Consider the following 16,638-nt stretch of genomic DNA (forward strand, 5'->3'; position numbering starts at 1 on the left):
AAAGTAAGCCAGACACTCAATGGTTATCCTCATTAGTATTTGTATCTCATGGAAGCATGTCCAATAAACTCAATCGATAATAAAAAAAATGATATCATGTAAAGTAGGGATAAATAAACTAAGTGAAGTGAGAAAAAAGAGAAGAAATAAACCAAAGTAAGACTATTTGTGTGATCAGACACCTGAATGGGTAAGAGTCCATGTCTCTTGTGATCGATTTTCCTTCGATGAAACTGCACTTTAAACTCTTTAAATGAGGTCAATAGTGCTGAATTTATATATCTCTTATGAACTGTGGGCTGAAATGGTTAGGTTGTTAAGTAGACGTCGAATACATGGAAATACTTTCTAAGGTTGGTACTAGTTGATGTGGCTTACATGATTGAGGTAAAAATGATGTTCAGAGATATGTGAGTTTCATTTCTTCAAACTTCTTTTAAATGTTTTGTCTTCTGTTTTGCTTGAGGATAAGCAAAAACTAAGTTTGGAGAGTTGATATATCATATTTTAGTGGATCAGAGTCTTTTTAGTATTTTCAAGTAGCTTTGAGTCATTGCAGGTTCATGTACGTTTTGGACAAAATTGAAAATTTTGAAGCATTTTGGACCATGAAGGAGAGTTGCAGCTGAAAAGAACAAGTAGAGATTGCATCTTTGGAATTGGTGTTGGTCAACACCACAGATTGGTGTCGGAGACAACACTTCTCGACGAGTTTTTAACAAGTTCAAAAATTTTAAGACTGATCAAAAGTTTATGCTTTTTGCAAATAAGTTATTTTTGTGTTTTAGACCATATTCAGTTTTTTTTTTAAAAGAGTTATTGTATGATAATTCATACTGGGTGAGAGATTTCTTAAGGTTTTTGGAGAGACAAATTAAAATTCACAAAGAGAAGATTTCGAACTTTTTTATTTACTTTATTTATTTTAATGCAATTTATTCAAGTAATGATTTATATTTCATTGAATATGTCTGAGTAATCTATTTGTTAAATTTAGAGTTTTTCAATGCTTAAGGATGAATTATTCGAGTGATAAAATTGTTACGGTAATCTTCTGTTCTTCATCTAGATTGAACCTAAAGCTAGTTGTGGACTGACAACCTAAAATTTAGATTTTAGGATAACTAGTAGATATGAAAGTGTGATTGATTTCCTGATTTAATATTAGAAGAGGAAAATACTTATCTCCAAAGAAATTTGGTTTATGGATTTTGTGAACTTACCAAACATGGGTTTAATGCTTGTCTTAACTATGAAATTTGCAAAAACATTATAATTCTAGGATCTAGACATATGTAATCTCTGCAACGAAAGTTGATTAATTTTAATATTGTGATTTGAGTTCAAAACTGTTCTTCATAAACTTTTAACAAATTGTTTGATCTGCAATTCTGATTTACATGAGAATATTCCTAAGTCTAGCGTTTTTCCTAATCAAACTTACAACCGTTTTATTTCTCTTTTATTTTCACAACATTCTTCTTTGTTTAACTTAATTCGAAAATTGATATCTATTGAGTGATCTTGAGTTTCAGTAGATTTGACCCTACATACTACTATTGCACCTATAAATTTGTAAAGTAGCTCAGACTATATTTGAGCATATCACATTCGTATCTAGTATTACTAAACAAAAGAACATCCCAAACGTTACACAAATTGAACACAAACAACATCCTCAAACACATAAGAGTCACAGAACAGAAACACAATTAACATCTGGAGTTTTTACTATCAAACCAGCTTGAAATATGCTTGCAAATGTTTTTTTTCCAATCCCAATTGTATTATTGACCTTAGTTGTACTAATTGTATCAGTTTTGTTAGTTGTTCCAATTCTATTAATTTTTTCAGTTGTTGTTATCTCAGTTGTCTCAAACAACTATATCAATTTTTAAGAAAGAGAAATGAACTCTTTTTCTTTTCGAAATTGGATCCTACTAATTTTGAATGTTCTTGTTATTCAAAACTTATGCATTTTAAATCATTGTATAACCGGGCAAAGGATATAATTGTCTCTTCATAATTTCATTTAGAATTGTGGAGGTTAATTGAGATTTTCTTTACCACCTCAAAATTTTGATCCAAAAAAATAAGATACCTAAAAAAAATAGATTGGTCATGAAAGATAAGATGCACACATTTTAACAACAAACGCTTATTTTTCTTCTTAAAAGCTAAACAATTCGAATTTCCAAATACGGTAACTTGATGTTGATGTTGCAGCGCTAATGGATGAAAATATGATGGAAAATGATGACCTGTTGGTGGATGAGCCGGGTTTTGATGCGGAAAAGATTGATGCTATATCACAACTATCTCCTATGAACATCCAACAGACAAATGGAGAGGCGCTGCACGGACCTCAGGATATGGATATGGATAGAGCGGAACAAGAACATGCCCGCATAGACCCGCCAGCTGAGAATCAAACGATAGCTAAGGGTCTTCTGAAGAAGAAGTTTGCTCATACCTCGGAAGTTAAGGGGGCACGTGCATCCAAGAAGCTAGTAGCACACAGGGGACGATCCTCCCCCAAGAAAACAAAAGGATCGGGTATGGCGCCTAAGCCTAGTTTTCAAAAACTCCCTTGTCATGAGGTGTTTCCTTCTACTGTTAGTAAGAAAATTCTATCTCTTTCAGGTTCGGTGGTGTCACAGAAACCACCCAGTAAGAAGATATGAACATCATTTCTTGGAATTGTCAAGGGGCAGGCGCCTACTTGACAAAGCAGCACTTACGAGAGCTGCACCGTTTTTTTGCACCTTCTTTTCTTTTTCTATCAGAAACAAAAAACTCTTTTTCTTTTATGCAAGATTTTCAGACTTCTTTTGGTTATAATAAATTGTTCACCGTGGAACCGGAGGGTAGAAGCGGTGGACTAGCTCTTTTTTATTTAGATTCTTTTAATGTTAAAATTCTCTATTCGGATAAGCGCATGATTGACATTGAAGCGTCAATTGAAGGGCGCAAAACCTTTTTGACGTTTGTTTATGGTGATCCGGTCATTGAGTGCCGAGAATATGTATGGGAACGTCTTACACGCAAAAGTCTAGTACGAACAGGAGCTTGGTTCATGATCGGGGACTTCAATGAAATTACGGGTAATGATGAGAAGAAAGGCGGACGAAAACGACAGGAATCCTCATTTTTACCATTCAGAACAATGATTGCCAACTGTGGTATGATTGAGTTCCCATATAAAGGGAACCCGATGTCTTGGGTGGGTTTCCGACGATCTGGCAAGGTTCAATGCCGCTTGGATCGTGCTATCGGTAACGAAGAGTGGCATCATCTTTTTTCCCACACAAATGTGGAGTATCTAAAGCTCTGGGGATCAGACCATCGGCCCGTTTTGGCAAGGATCCAATCTCGAGATGTCAGGGTTCAACGTAGTTTCAAGTTTGATAAGAGATGGTTGGGGAAAGATGGCTTGGAAGACGCTATTAAAGATGGCTGGGGGATCTCCTCCTCGGGTAGAGGTGCTAGTGAGCTACATTTTAAAATCAGTAATGTCCGACGTGCCATTTCTCGCTGGAAGAGGGCAAATCCAACAAATTCTGCAAAAAAGATCGAGGATATCAAGGCTCTTCTCGAAACGGCGCAGACAGAGGACGGTGCATCGAGTGAAGAAATTCTAAATCTCAAATGGAATCTCTGCTCAGCCTATAGAGAGGAAGAGCTTTATTGGAAACAAATGAGCAGAGTCCTTTGGTTAAAAGAAGGAGATCGTAATACCAAATTCTTCCATGCATCTACGAAGCAAAGACGGGGGAGGAACCGGATTATTAAACTACGGAACCCGGCAGGTGGATGGGTGGAGGACGATGAAGGAGTTGAGCGTGTGGCCACCACATATTTCCAAAACCTTTTCACCACGTCTTCTCCGGGTAATCCCGAGGATGCTCTCCGATATATTAACGCGCAGGTCACAACGGATATTAACACATCGCTTACCCGACCGGTATTGGATACTGAGATTCGAAAAGCGATTGATGAGATAAACCCGGAAAAGGCCCCTGGACCAGACGGGATGACGGGCACCTTTTACCAAGCCTTCGGAGACATTGTGGCGGGGGAGGTAATACATACGGTCAAGAGTTTCTTTGCCTCGGGATCGTTTGATACTCGGCTGAACCAAACCAACATCTGTCTCATTCCTAAAACCGATCGACCAAAAGATATGACAGAATTTCGGCCTATAAGCTTATGCAATGTAAGTTATAAGATCATCTCAAAGATCATGTGTAGGCGTCTAAAGAAGTTCCTCCCGAAGCTCATTTCGGAGACCCAATCGGCCTTTGTGGCTAGGAGACTGATCTCTGATAATATCTTGGTAGCTCAGGAAATTTTTCATGCCATGAGAACGAACCCAATCTGTAAGGCAAAGTTTGTAGCTATCAAAACAGATATGAGCAAGGCTTACGACCGAGTAGAATGGAATTTTCTTGAAGCTCTGATGCTAAAAATGGGATTTGCAGAACAATGGGTCACTTGGATTAAATGGTGTATATCATCTGTCTCCTATCAGGTCCTGCTAAATGGGGAATCAAAAGGCAGCATTAAACCCACGAGAGGACTTCGACAGGGCGATCCCCTGTCTCCTTTTCTCTTTATAATACTGACTGAAGCGCTTATTTCTCAGATCAAAGGTGCAGAAGCTGAAGGAAGAATAACGGGTCTGAAGATTGCTCAAGCAAGTCCGGCAGTCTCACACCTCCTTTTTGCAGATGATAGCTTATTTTTCTGCAAAGCAGATGTCCAGCAGTGTGCTGAGTTAATGAATATTATCGAGAACTATGGGATAGTGTCCGGTCAACAACTTAATACCTCCAAATCCTCTATTTTGTTTGGAAGTAAGGTCCCAGCCGAAGTTAAACAAGAGATCAAAGCAGCAGTGGGGATTCATAAGGAAGGTGGGATGGGAACTTATCTTGGGCTTCCCAAAAAGATATGTGGATCAAAACGACAGGTGTTTGCTTTCATTAGAGACCGGCTTAATAATCGTATCAATTCCTGGACAGCGAAATTTTTGTCAAAAGGAGGGAAGGAGATTCTTATTAAATCGGTGGCACAAGCACTTCCTACATATGTAATGTCCTGCTTCTTATTACCTCAAGAGATCTTACAAAAGTTAAAAAGTGCGATTGCCAAGTTCTGGTGGAGTACTAAACAGAACAACAGGGGTTTACACTGGATGGCTTGGGATAAGGTTTGTAAACCGGTCGAGAAAGGAGGTTTAGGTTTCAGGGACCTTCAAAATTTTAATCTCGCATTACTTGCGAAGCAACTTTGGCGCTTACTACACCATCCGACTTCCCTCCTAGCACGTGTACTCAAAGGGAGATACTATCGGTTTACAAACCCCATGGAGATAGCAAGCTCGAACTCTCCATCGTATGGATGGAAGAGCATGCTAGCGGCTAGGGATCTTTTGAAGAAAGGCCTGCGACGTACGATTGGATCAGGTTTTAATACCCGGGTGTGGTTTGATTGCTGGCTCCCGACTTCAATACCTAGACTTACTAGAGATAATGGTGCGTGGAGGGACCCAGAACTATATGTCAATCATCTTATCGACCATAGTACTGGAGAATGGAAGATAGATATGATTCAGAATATCTGTGAACCTGAAGATATGCGCCTTATTCAAAGCATAAAGCCAAGTCGACAGTTTAAAGCAGATGGGTTCTGCTGGGTTCACTCAAAATCTGGGCTATATACTGTTAAGACGGGATACGACCTTGCGTCGCAATTATGTGAGGAAAGTGAAGAGCAGCAGGTACTAGAGCCCAGCATTAATCCCTTATTAACTAAGGTGTGGAATTTGAGAGCGCCTAGGAAGATGAAACACTTCCTTTGGCAATGTCTTACCGGGTGTGTTGCGGTATGCAGCAGGCTCTCCGACCGACACTGTGGCACTGATCGTTCATGTCCGAGGTGTGGAGATGAGGAAGAGTCAATAAATCACCTCCTTTTTGAATGTCCTCCAGCTCTACAGACATGGGCTTTATCAGATCTACCGACGGGTCCGGGACACTTCCCGCGCACATCACTCTATGATAATTTTGATTTCCTTCTGTCGAGAGCCCCGACAAGAGGTATATCAGCTCAGAGACTAGCTAAAGTCCCATGGATTATGTGGTACTTGTGGAAAGCAAGAAATGACAAGTTATTCAATGGAATTGAGGTATCACCAATGGATGTACTTCAAAAAGCTACACAAGAATGTGCGGAATGGCTGGTGGCTCAACAAATAATGTCGACAGGAAAGGCGAAGGAGAGACCACAGTCAGAAGACCAAGAGGAGATGAATAGGTTGCATAAACTGAGATGTCAAGTGGATGCATCTTGGGCAACTAATCAATCTACTTTTGGTGGTGGTTTTGTAATGGAGCTAGAAGATGGGTCTACGATCTCTGGTTCTCTTGGGGGAAAACAAGTCCTTACTCCCCTGCATGCGGAGATGAATGCGCTGCTTTGGGCTATGCGAAATTCTCTCCATATGAGGCACGTTTCTATGCATTTCGAGTCGGACTGCCTGCAAATGGTAAAGCTGCTCGAAGAAGAAGACTATTGGCCATCTTTGGCTTCAGAATGGGAAGAATTCTTTCATCTCCGTTCTTTCTTTACGTCCTTCTCTCTATCTTTTATCTCTCGAGTTTGTAATGTTAAAGCGGATCTCCTTGCGAAAGGGGCTCGCGCAAAAGTTTCTGAATTCTCCCATGTAAACATTATGGTTTCTACAGGGTTAGCTCTTCAGCCTAACCCATCAGAACCAGCTTAATAAAACATGGTGTTCGCAGTCAAAAAAAAAAGTTAGTCAGGAACTATGACTTTTTTTGGAACTAATCGTCTAATTGACGCCTTAGTTACCATTCTTTCAGTTATTGATTGAAGACAGTACAACTCAATGGTTAAAAGGATAATTAAACATTATAAGAAAAAAGTAAGCCAGACACTCAATGGTTATCCTCATTAGTATTTGTATCTCATGGAAGCATGTCCAATAAACTCAATCGATAATAAAAAAAATGATATCATGTAAAGTAGGGATAAATAAACTAAGTGAAGTGAGAAAAAAGAGAAGAAATAAACCAAAGTAAGACTATTTGTGTGATCAGACACCTGAATGGGTAAGAGTCCATGTCTCTTGTGATCGATTTTCCTTCGATGAAACTGCACTTTAAACTCTTTAAATGAGGTCAATAGTGCTGAATTTATATATCTCTTATGAACTGTGGGCTGAAATGGTTAGGTTGTTAAGTAGACGTCGAATACATGGAAATACTTTCTAAGGTTGGTACTAGTTGATGTGGCTTACATGATTGAGGTAAAAATGATGTTCAGAGATATGTGAGTTTCATTTCTTCAAACTTCTTTTAAATGTTTTGTCTTCTGTTTTGCTTGAGGATAAGCAAAAACTAAGTTTGGAGAGTTGATATATCATATTTTAGTGGATCAGAGTCTTTTTAGTATTTTCAAGTAGCTTTGAGTCATTGCAGGTTCATGTACGTTTTGGACAAAATTGAAAATTTTGAAGCATTTTGGACCATGAAGGAGAGTTGCAGCTGAAAAGAACAAGTAGAGATTGCATCTTTGGAATTGGTGTTGGTCAACACCACAGATTGGTGTCGGAGACAACACTTCTCGACGAGTTTTTAACAAGTTCAAAATTTTAAGACTGATCAAAAGTTTATGCTTTTTGCAAATAAGTTATTTTTGTGTTTTAGACCATATTCAGTTTTTTTTTAAAAGAGTTATTGTATGATAATTCATACTGGGTGAGAGATTTCTTAAGGTTTTTGGAGAGACAAATTAAAATTCACAAAGAGAAGATTTCGAACTTTTTTATTTACTTTATTTATTTTAATGCAATTTATTCAAGTAATGATTTATATTTCATTGAATATGTCTGAGTAATCTATTTGTTAAATTTAGAGTTTTTCAATGCTTAAGGATGAATTATTCGAGTGATAAAATTGTTACGGTAATCTTCTGTTCTTCATCTAGATTGAACCTAAAGCTAGTTGTGGACTGACAACCTAAAATTTAGATTTTAGGATAACTAGTAGATATGAAAGTGTGATTGATTTCCTGATTTAATATTAGAAGAGGAAAATACTTATCTCCAAAGAAATTTGGTTTATGGATTTTGTGAACTTACCAAACATGGGTTTAATGCTTGTCTTAACTATGAAATTTGCAAAAACATTATAATTCTAGGATCTAGACATATGTAATCTCTGCAACGAAAGTTGATTAATTTTAATATTGTGATTTGAGTTCAAAACTGTTCTTCATAAACTTTTAACAAATTGTTTGATCTGCAATTCTGATTTACATGAGAATATTCCTAAGTCTAGCGTTTTTCCTAATCAAACTTACAACCGTTTTTATTTCTCTTTTATTTTCACAACATTCTTCTTTGTTTAACTTAATTCGAAAATTGATATCTATTGAGTGATCTTGAGTTTCAGTAGATTTGACCCTACATACTACTATTGCACCTATAAATTTGTAAAGTAGCTCAGACTATATTTGAGCATATCACATTCGTATCTAGTATTACTAAACAAAAGAACATCCCAAACGTTACACAAATTGAACACAAACAACATCCTCAAACACATAAGAGTCACAGAACAGAAACACAATTAACATCTGGAGTTTTTACTATCAAACCAGCTTGAAATATGCTTGCAAATGTTTTTTTTCCAATCCCAATTGTATTATTGACCTTAGTTGTACTAATTGTATCAGTTTTGTTAGTTGTTCCAATTCTATTAATTTTTTCAGTTGTTGTTATCTCAGTTGTCTCAAACAACTATATCAATTTTTAAGAAAGAGAAATGAACTCTTTTTCTTTTCGAAATTGGATCCTACTAATTTTGAATGTTCTTGTTATTCAAAACTTATGCATTTTAAATCATTGTATAACCGGGCAAAGGATATAATTGTCTCTTCATAATTTCATTTAGAATTGTGGAGGTTAATTGAGATTTTCTTTACCACCTCAAAATTTTGATCCAAAAAAATAAGATACCTAAAAAAACATAGATTGGTCATGAAAGATAAGATGCACACATTTTAACAACAAACGCTTCTTTTTCTTCTTAAAAGCTAAACAATTCGAATTTCCAAATACGGTAACTTGAAAATCAATCCATGAAACTTTTTCCATTTCTCACATTTCCGAACTAATACTTCCCTTGACGTTCTTTGACATCCTTAAGCTTCTCTATCTTCACATTCTCGTTGTTAGACTTTAAGCTGGATACTTTTTGAGCACTGTCCATTTGATGTGACTTCAGCTTCATACCGAATCCGAGTTTCTTAGAAACGTTTTCCCACGTTTTGCTGCCGATTCCAAAAGCACCACCACCTTTTGTTGTCTTATCGAGTTTCTCTATCTCCTGTCTCATTTTTGAACATTGTTTCTCTAACTCCCAAACCCGCATTCTCATTTTGTCCATTCCAACTTTCAGGTCTTGATTCTCCCTTACTGCGGTTTCCCATCCTCCTTTGGTTGATTCTCCTGAAAATCGGTCGCTTCCTAACTTTCTTGACCGGCCATCGAGGCTGCCTAAAACCGGAAGGCATTCAGCAACAGAGGCCTTGAGCTGAAGTTGCTCGATGAAGAGCACTTGGACAATTATTCTTAGAGGCAACCTCTCGTTCTGTGCTGCATGTGTGCAAGCTTCCTTAGAGAGCTTTTGGCAGTCTAACAGCCTACAAAGATCCTCTCTTTCTGTTTCCGCTAACCACTGATGATGCTACAAATCATCAAAAGATGAAAAACAATTAATATGCCTCTGTTAAAAAAATAAAATAGCCACCTTAGCAAAATTGGAACAATAAAGAGAAGATTACCCATGTGGAATGATGACACGCTCTAATTGAGATTTGGTCCAAATTTTTTCATTTAAAAAAATAAATCAATATTGTTTAGTCCTACCTTTAGGTAAATGTCTATTGCACGATAGAGCCCGTCATCTAAGAGTCTGGCGTATTCAGGAACCGAAGCGGCTAAAGCTCGGAACTTTGCAAGCTTGAGATTGACATCCGGAGCCACTTCAGCAAGATACCCATCTATCAGCTTCGCAACAGCTGCCATTGACTGTGAGGATCCGTTTAAATTCCCATCTTCTACTGAAGAACAGGAGGAGGGCATAGCCTGATCCTTACTAAGAAACTGGTCCAGGATCCTTTGCACAGAGTCAACGTCATATAGAGTCTCCATAGTATGAGAAAAGCTAGGCATTACAAGATCTTCCAACGTCGCCTGGTCAAGCTGCATCCCTATCCGCTTCTCCAAATTCTCTATGCAACTCGGACTAGCTTTCAGAATCTTGGCGATTATAAGCATGTCTACGAAAAACTTGGTCGGAAGTAAACCTTTTTGCATACAGGGAAGATCAAGCTCCTGGATCTCTTCAAGCAAGTGTTTCTGCTCTTCTTCAGACAATAATACACTACTCCCTGAGCTCAAAGGTGTGATGGAAGAACTACCACTGTGACGTCGCTTTAAGACAGGCAAGTATTTTCTGGTGTAATAGGTTAGGGAACCGGCGACGATTTCTTCTCTTATTCCTCGGGAATCCATGAGTGTGATAAGTCTCTTAAAAAGAGCAAAACTAAGCATGGACGCATCCTCGTACCACCAATCTGAACTAGTGTCTTCACGTCTAGCCCCTGTGCTTATCCCGTTCCATAAAACGCTGCCACCTGGACTCTGCATGGGCCCACCACCATGCTCCACGAACGAGTTTGGATCTGCCAATGCTCTCATGGCTAATGATTCAATGCATTTCTTGGTAATGTTGAATTCATCAGCGTACTTGAGGACCTCATCGCAGCATTGAAGCGCTTTTATAGAATATTTCCAGCTTTTGAAGACGACTTGGTTGAAAAACTTTCCGGTTTGGGAAATTAGGTTTCCTTCCCCGTACTCTTCTGTCATCTCGAGATGCTTAGCAGCGCATCTGAGGCATACAACGTTGGAGGCAGTGAGTTCGAGCTTCACACCATAGCAGAACTTGGCGACTAGCTCAAACGTTTTGTCTCCGCCAGGAAAATCAGAAATCTGAATGAGACATTTGTCATCCCCTTCTTTAGACGCCTCTGCAATCCTTCTTTCCATGACTCCACTTCTAGAGAGCAAGGGAAACTACACAATAACAAAGAAAAAAAAAACTATATGAAACTGGAAGTAACAACATCATTCTTTCTCAGAGAGGAGGCTTTAATAATGTAAGTTATTAAAATTTAGTGATTTATTCAATATATAGCCAATATATTAGTGTGTTTAGGTGTTTTGCTCTCTACACCAAAATAGTGAAAGAAACATCTTTTTAAAACCTGTATAGAGCATGATAAGAAGAGACTTGGTGCCTTCGAAATATTATGTCTGTGAAAAGATTCTAAAACACTTGCAAATCAAACCCTAAAAAGCCATAATCATTCCAGATAAAAGTAATATATCACTGTACTTCAACAAGAGAGAATTGTTTTGGTCGAGTCAAATTTACCTTGTGGAGATGGAAAGACACCTCTCCAACTTCAATGATGATATCACTTGGAAGTCCAGTTGTGCAAAACCTGCAATAATTGGAAAAAAAAAATCGAAGAAAACAACAGTAGACATCAGTCCAAGTCTGAGCCATTAGAAGGAACTCGGGAACAAGATACACTATAAAGTGAATATACCAATCCTGGCCTTGTCTTTTGAATGAATCTGATTTTGATCCCAGCTTCATGCATGCCATACTTCCTGTCAACATAGTTCAATAAGGAAATTCCATTGCTATCCAAAACCGTAAAACAAATCAATCCACAAAAATCAAAACCCTAATTAAGCTTGTGAGAAATATTGGCTAATATATAAGAGCAGTAGAGTATTGCAGGCATGGTAGGAATAACAATTTTCAAGAATCAGCCATGAACAAGGAGAGTGAAGAAATGCAATGCAAGACAGAAATTATCAAAACCCGTGATAGAAATTAGAGATTATTTGATAGAATACCCCAAATTATGTGCAAATTTAAAATTACCCTCAAGTCTTTTATAAGTTTGAAATATAGCTTACATTTTATTTTAATGACATTTACATTCTCAACTATAAAACAATGGAGCGTAATAGTATAATTGATCCAAAACCAAACGTATATCTAAGATGAAAATAACAATAAAAATAAAATGTTTAGATTTTACATCAGCTTGGCCGTTAAGTCTTTATATTAGATGTTTAGATTTTTAAACCAAAATTTTCTGAATTCAATGTTTAGATTCTTAACCAAATGTATGTTTTTCATCTTTTCTGCACAAAACATATTTAAATTCAGTGTTTACGAAACTCAACGATCACCAATCTAAACTTTTCGATAGGAAGATATCATGTAGAGATGGTTCTATCGAGGATTGAATCCTCCAATTAAAGAAGCCCAAAACAAGTAACAACGAAATGATCCAGTGTTTGGTCTTAACAACCAAACTAAATCAATAAAGGTTGTCAATGACAACAAGTTAAGTCAGAGAGCTTCTTAATCTTGATTACATATATAGATCTAAGAGCAACATTCAAGTCACCAAATCAATGTAAAAAGAAACAGATCAACGGAGAAAAACGAAATAATAAGATAACACAAGTCACCTCTTTCTTTCTGAATCAGCAATGTCAGCGTGCTCATAACGTTTTTTTGGAAGAGAAGAGGTGCATTTATAGTGTTTAATCAATAAAAAAATAGTCAAACAAAAAAAAAAGGAGGGCAAGATTTATAACTCATTCACAGTTCATTTGCGATTTGCCCCCCTTACATTTTTAAACCATAATTAAATAACTAGTACCAATCCACTTTACAACAGCTCGTTCTCTGTATTCTTTGTCACAACTCGGTAAGACAACATTTGGATCCTGTATTGATATCATGTAAAGAAAACTGGCAGTCTCCCAATCTCGGAGACGAATAAGGTAAGTATACCCAAGGCAGGTTAATGCCACCCATACTAGTATTAGAAATAATAATAACAAATTCATAAAATCATTAAAACTTTGTGGTATGAGATGGCAAAAATCAAGCTGTGCACCCCTTATAATTCATGTTCCATGCCTACTAATACCTTTTTAGAAGACCCTGCATCAGCCGCTAGCGATAAAAAACTGAATATCAAAATAAACAAAAAGATGGTGGAAAATTAATTAAGCTGTTGCTGCGATTACTTTTGCAAAGGTTTCTGGTGTCTTCTGTGACACTGTAAGAAGTTGCGGCGGTTAGAATGGTCGCTGCCATTATTTTTGATAGGCAAAAACAACGTTGCCGGTGGCGGTGCTACTCTCCAAATGCATGAACAAGAAAACAGTTATATTCAATGACGAACGTTGATCAGTCTTTCCATTTGAAAGGCAATAAAGCTTCTCATATAGAGCAGAGACTCGTCATACCTTCTCGATTTCAGATTACTGCGTCTCTCACATCACTGATAAATCTCCTCAACAGTCCTAATAGCTCTTTGGTCTACACATCAAGGATCTACTTTGATTAATGATCATTTATGTTGTTTTATATTCACTAAACATGTTACATCACGTATTCCTTTGAATTTGCAATTGAAAAGGTAGAAGTAAGGCCCATCAGAACAATCTTAACAGTGAAGAAGTGAAAATGATCGACGTTGTTACACATTTGCAATCACTAAAGTTTTGTGTCATCATGAGTCTAAAATATAAAACGCCGTCACTAAACAGAGAACATTAACAGAACTTTCTAGATTCCCTCTATACAAACACAATCCCTAAAAGACGATCATCAAGCGCCGCCGTTGTTCATCATCAGCTTAAACTCCTCGAAGTTAACGCAACCGTCACCATCAGTATCAACTTTGCTAATCATCTTCCTGCAATCCTGAACAGAGCACTTCTCCCCCAGATTCTTCATCACGGAGTGAAGCTCCTTCGCCGAGATCCGCCCGTTCCCGTCCAGATCGTACAGCTCGAACGCTTCCTTCAGATCGTTCTTGCTGTTTCCTCCTCCTCCTCCGCCTTGGTTCACTCCGATCTGGAAAAGAGAGACGAACTCGTCCATGTCGATGAATCCGTTCCCGTCGAGATCGAACTGTTTCATCATCTTCACCGTCTCCTCCGGCGACGCGGTGGGGCTGAGCGCGCGGATCACTTCCTTGAGCTCGTCGACGGAGATTTTCCCGTCGCCGTTTTTGTCGAACCGCTGGAAGACTCGGCGGATGTCGTCCATCGAGCCTAGACAGCTGCGAGCTCCGTTGCTCTTCGACATTTGCAACAGATTGATTGAGTAACGAAAGCGTGTGTGTGTGTGTGTGTGTGTGTGTGGTGGAGAAGAAGACGATGGTGATGGTTTGTTTATGATTTAAGGAATCTATAAATAAAGGGAGATGAGGGAGTGACGTAATAACGCGTTTTTAAAAACGCGTTAAGATTGCGTGAGCTGGGGAGTGAAGCAACTAGCCAAAGCATATTTTTTCCTTAACTAAACGCATTAACTATTCTTGCCTTTGTTAGAATTTAGATCATGACATTTAAAAATATTCCTTTTTTAAAATGCGTATGGATTAAATTATGTATGCCGTAGTTATAATTTATGTTAAATATTCGAGTGATGAAATTTTTCCATATTAGACAAGCACAGTATAATATAAATTATGATATTTAAAATAAATAATCATTTAAAAAAAGAACTTTTTAACACTAAAATATTTATTAAATTAAAAATTTAATGGGCTTAAATGATTATAACATGAGAAGCATTCGACCCTAAGAAGATAAACGAAAATAAATAAACATAATGAAAGATAAATGTGACAAATTTTCATTAGAATAATCTAAACCATAGAATAATGAAGTTTATTTATCACAATGAGAGTGAAGTTGATTATTTTAACATCAAATGATTTTGACCAAAAGAAAAGAATAAAGAAAATAAAATAAAACGAAAATAAAGATTCACACTAAATATATAACTAAACCATTTTAAACAAAAACAAATGTTAAATTAAATACACAGAAAATTTCAAGAAGTGTGGACCAACCCTTAATCTTATTGAAAACTTTTCATGAGATGAAGTTAATTTTTTTTCATTTTCTATCTCATCCTCAGATGCCACAATGCCAATATACAACTCCACTTTATACGAATCTTTTTTTTGTTCTTGCCAATTGTCAAAAGCACTTTGTACCCAAAAATAAAACAAAAAAAATTTCCATGGCCACCTATTTGTCTTATGAAAACTAAGATCTTGATTGGACGCGTTTTCATAAGTGGCTTGGAAGTAATCGTACAGGAGTAATGGAACGGACGGTAGAAAAACATTTGCTTACGCTACCTTCCCTTTAGTCCTTTACTGAACACGCACGCAGTTTAGCTTTCTCAAACCAATATAATTGTTTTCCATACCATAAAATCATAAACCAAAGAGCAAATATTGTTCTGCCTCAAATCTCTCTCTGTCTATTTATTATACCCAATATCTAAACCAATCATGCAAATGTCCTAAGAGGCATTAGAAAAAAGGTCATCATCATCATCCATCACTTAGCCATCATAATCTTGACAAACTCCTCATAGTTTATCTGACCATCTCCATCAACATCAGCCTCACGGACCATCTCCTCGACTTCCTCATCAGTCAGCTTCTCACCGAGATTGGTCATAACATGGCGCAGCTCAGCAGCGGAGATGAAACCGTTCTGGTCTTTGTCGAAAACCCTGAATGCTTCTTTGAGCTCTTCCTCTGAGTCAGTGTCCTTCATCTTCTTAGCCATCAGGTTCAGGAACTCGGGGAAGTCGATGGTTCCGTTTCCATCGGCGTCAACCTCGTTGATCATGTCCTGGAGCTCAGCCTCGGTTGGGTTTTGTCCCAGAGAACGCATAACTGTTCCCAGCTCTTTGGTAGTGATGCAACCTGTGTAAAGAACAATTCAGAAGGCATTACAGATAAAATAATAACACAATAACTTGCTTATATCATCTCTTTAAGAGTTATAAATCTACACAAAGTGGAAAATTAAGCTTAAAAACGTACATCCTCGATGAATAAGTGACCATAATAAAGAAAACTCAAAAATGATTACAGAGGGAAGAAAGATTCAAAGACACAAAATCCAGATCGAAGCTAAAACAATAAGCGATTAAGCTGAAGATCGAGAAGCGTAGAAAATTTCCAAGGATCAGACACAGCAAATGGGAAGAGATTATTGACTCAGAGAAACGTAATCTGCGTTCTACAATCGATCCCAGCAATTAGGGATCAGAGAAATAGAAGAAATGTGGGAGGAAGAGGCTAAAGGCTTCCTTGAATTCGGATATCTGCTCGTCTGTCAGCTGGTCCGCCATTGCTCCCTGCTTTCTTCTCCCTTTGCTTTGCTTTTTATTTTATTTGGGATTCTGAGTCGTCCCTCTCTAACACAAAGTTCCTAACAAAATATCTAAGCAAACGACAAAAAAAATAACACGAAGAAATAAATATAAAGAAAAACGAAAAGGGAGAAATGTTAACTATTGTTATAATGTTGTGGGTTAACTATCTATTTTTCTTAGAGAGATAACGTATAGCATGAGATTTTCACCAAATTCTCCTAAATTAAAAGTTGCAAACTTATTTTTCCCA

General features: G+C 37.5%; 3 protein-coding genes and 1 pseudogene across 3 annotated transcripts; 1 reads left to right on the forward strand and 3 right to left on the reverse strand.

Annotated features, from left to right (window-relative positions):
- Positions 1–7,861: 7,861 nt before the first annotated feature.
- LOC106449730 (BTB/POZ domain-containing protein At1g30440-like) lies at positions 7,862–13,383 on the reverse strand. The gene is made up of 4 exons (XM_013891439.3): positions 11,710–13,383; positions 11,532–11,601; positions 9,959–11,170; positions 7,862–9,776 (listed from the first exon to the last, which is right to left on the reverse strand). Exons 1-4 carry the CDS (start codon positions 11,781–11,783, stop codon positions 9,201–9,203), a joined length of 1,932 nt encoding a protein of 643 aa, XP_013746893.3. The 5' UTR covers positions 11,784–13,383; the 3' UTR covers positions 7,862–9,200.
- LOC125608479 lies at positions 9,811–9,921 on the forward strand (annotated as a pseudogene).
- A 238-nt stretch (positions 13,384–13,621) lies between the features above and the next one.
- On the reverse strand, positions 13,622–14,376 carry LOC106446344 (calcium-binding protein CML24-like). Its single transcript, XM_013888050.2, has one exon. It carries the CDS (start codon positions 14,286–14,288, stop codon positions 13,806–13,808), a length of 483 nt encoding a protein of 160 aa, XP_013743504.2. The 5' UTR covers positions 14,289–14,376; the 3' UTR covers positions 13,622–13,805.
- Positions 14,377–15,394: 1,018 nt separating this feature from the next.
- LOC106446345 (calmodulin-2/4) lies at positions 15,395–16,475 on the reverse strand. The gene is given in 2 exon segments (XM_048777555.1): positions 15,395–15,933; positions 16,250–16,475. Coding segments are annotated over 2 exon segments (489 nt in total). The 5' UTR covers positions 16,365–16,475; the 3' UTR covers positions 15,395–15,559.
- Positions 16,476–16,638: the final 163 nt, after the last annotated feature.

The sequence above is a fragment of the Brassica napus genome, chromosome A4, assembly GCF_020379485.1.
Source record: "Brassica napus cultivar Da-Ae chromosome A4, Da-Ae, whole genome shotgun sequence".
NCBI classification, from domain to species: Eukaryota; Viridiplantae; Streptophyta; class Magnoliopsida; order Brassicales; family Brassicaceae; genus Brassica; species Brassica napus.

Excerpts from the sequence above, each read along its gene's own strand:
- LOC106449730 (XM_013891439.3), bottom strand. The coding sequence starts at position 11,783 with ATGTTGACAGGAAGTATGGCATGCATGAAGCTGGGATCAAAATCAGAT. Across the intron at positions 11,602-11,709 it reads AAAAGACAAGGCCAGGATTG|GTTTTGCACAACTGGACTTC; the intron begins GTATATTCACTT and ends CAATTATTGCAG. Across the intron at positions 9,777-9,958 it reads CAATAGACATTTACCTAAAG|CATCATCAGTGGTTAGCGGA; the intron begins GTAGGACTAAAC and ends GATGATTTGTAG.
- LOC106446344 (XM_013888050.2), bottom strand. The coding sequence starts at position 14,288 with ATGTCGAAGAGCAACGGAGCTCGCAGCTGTCTAGGCTCGATGGACGAC.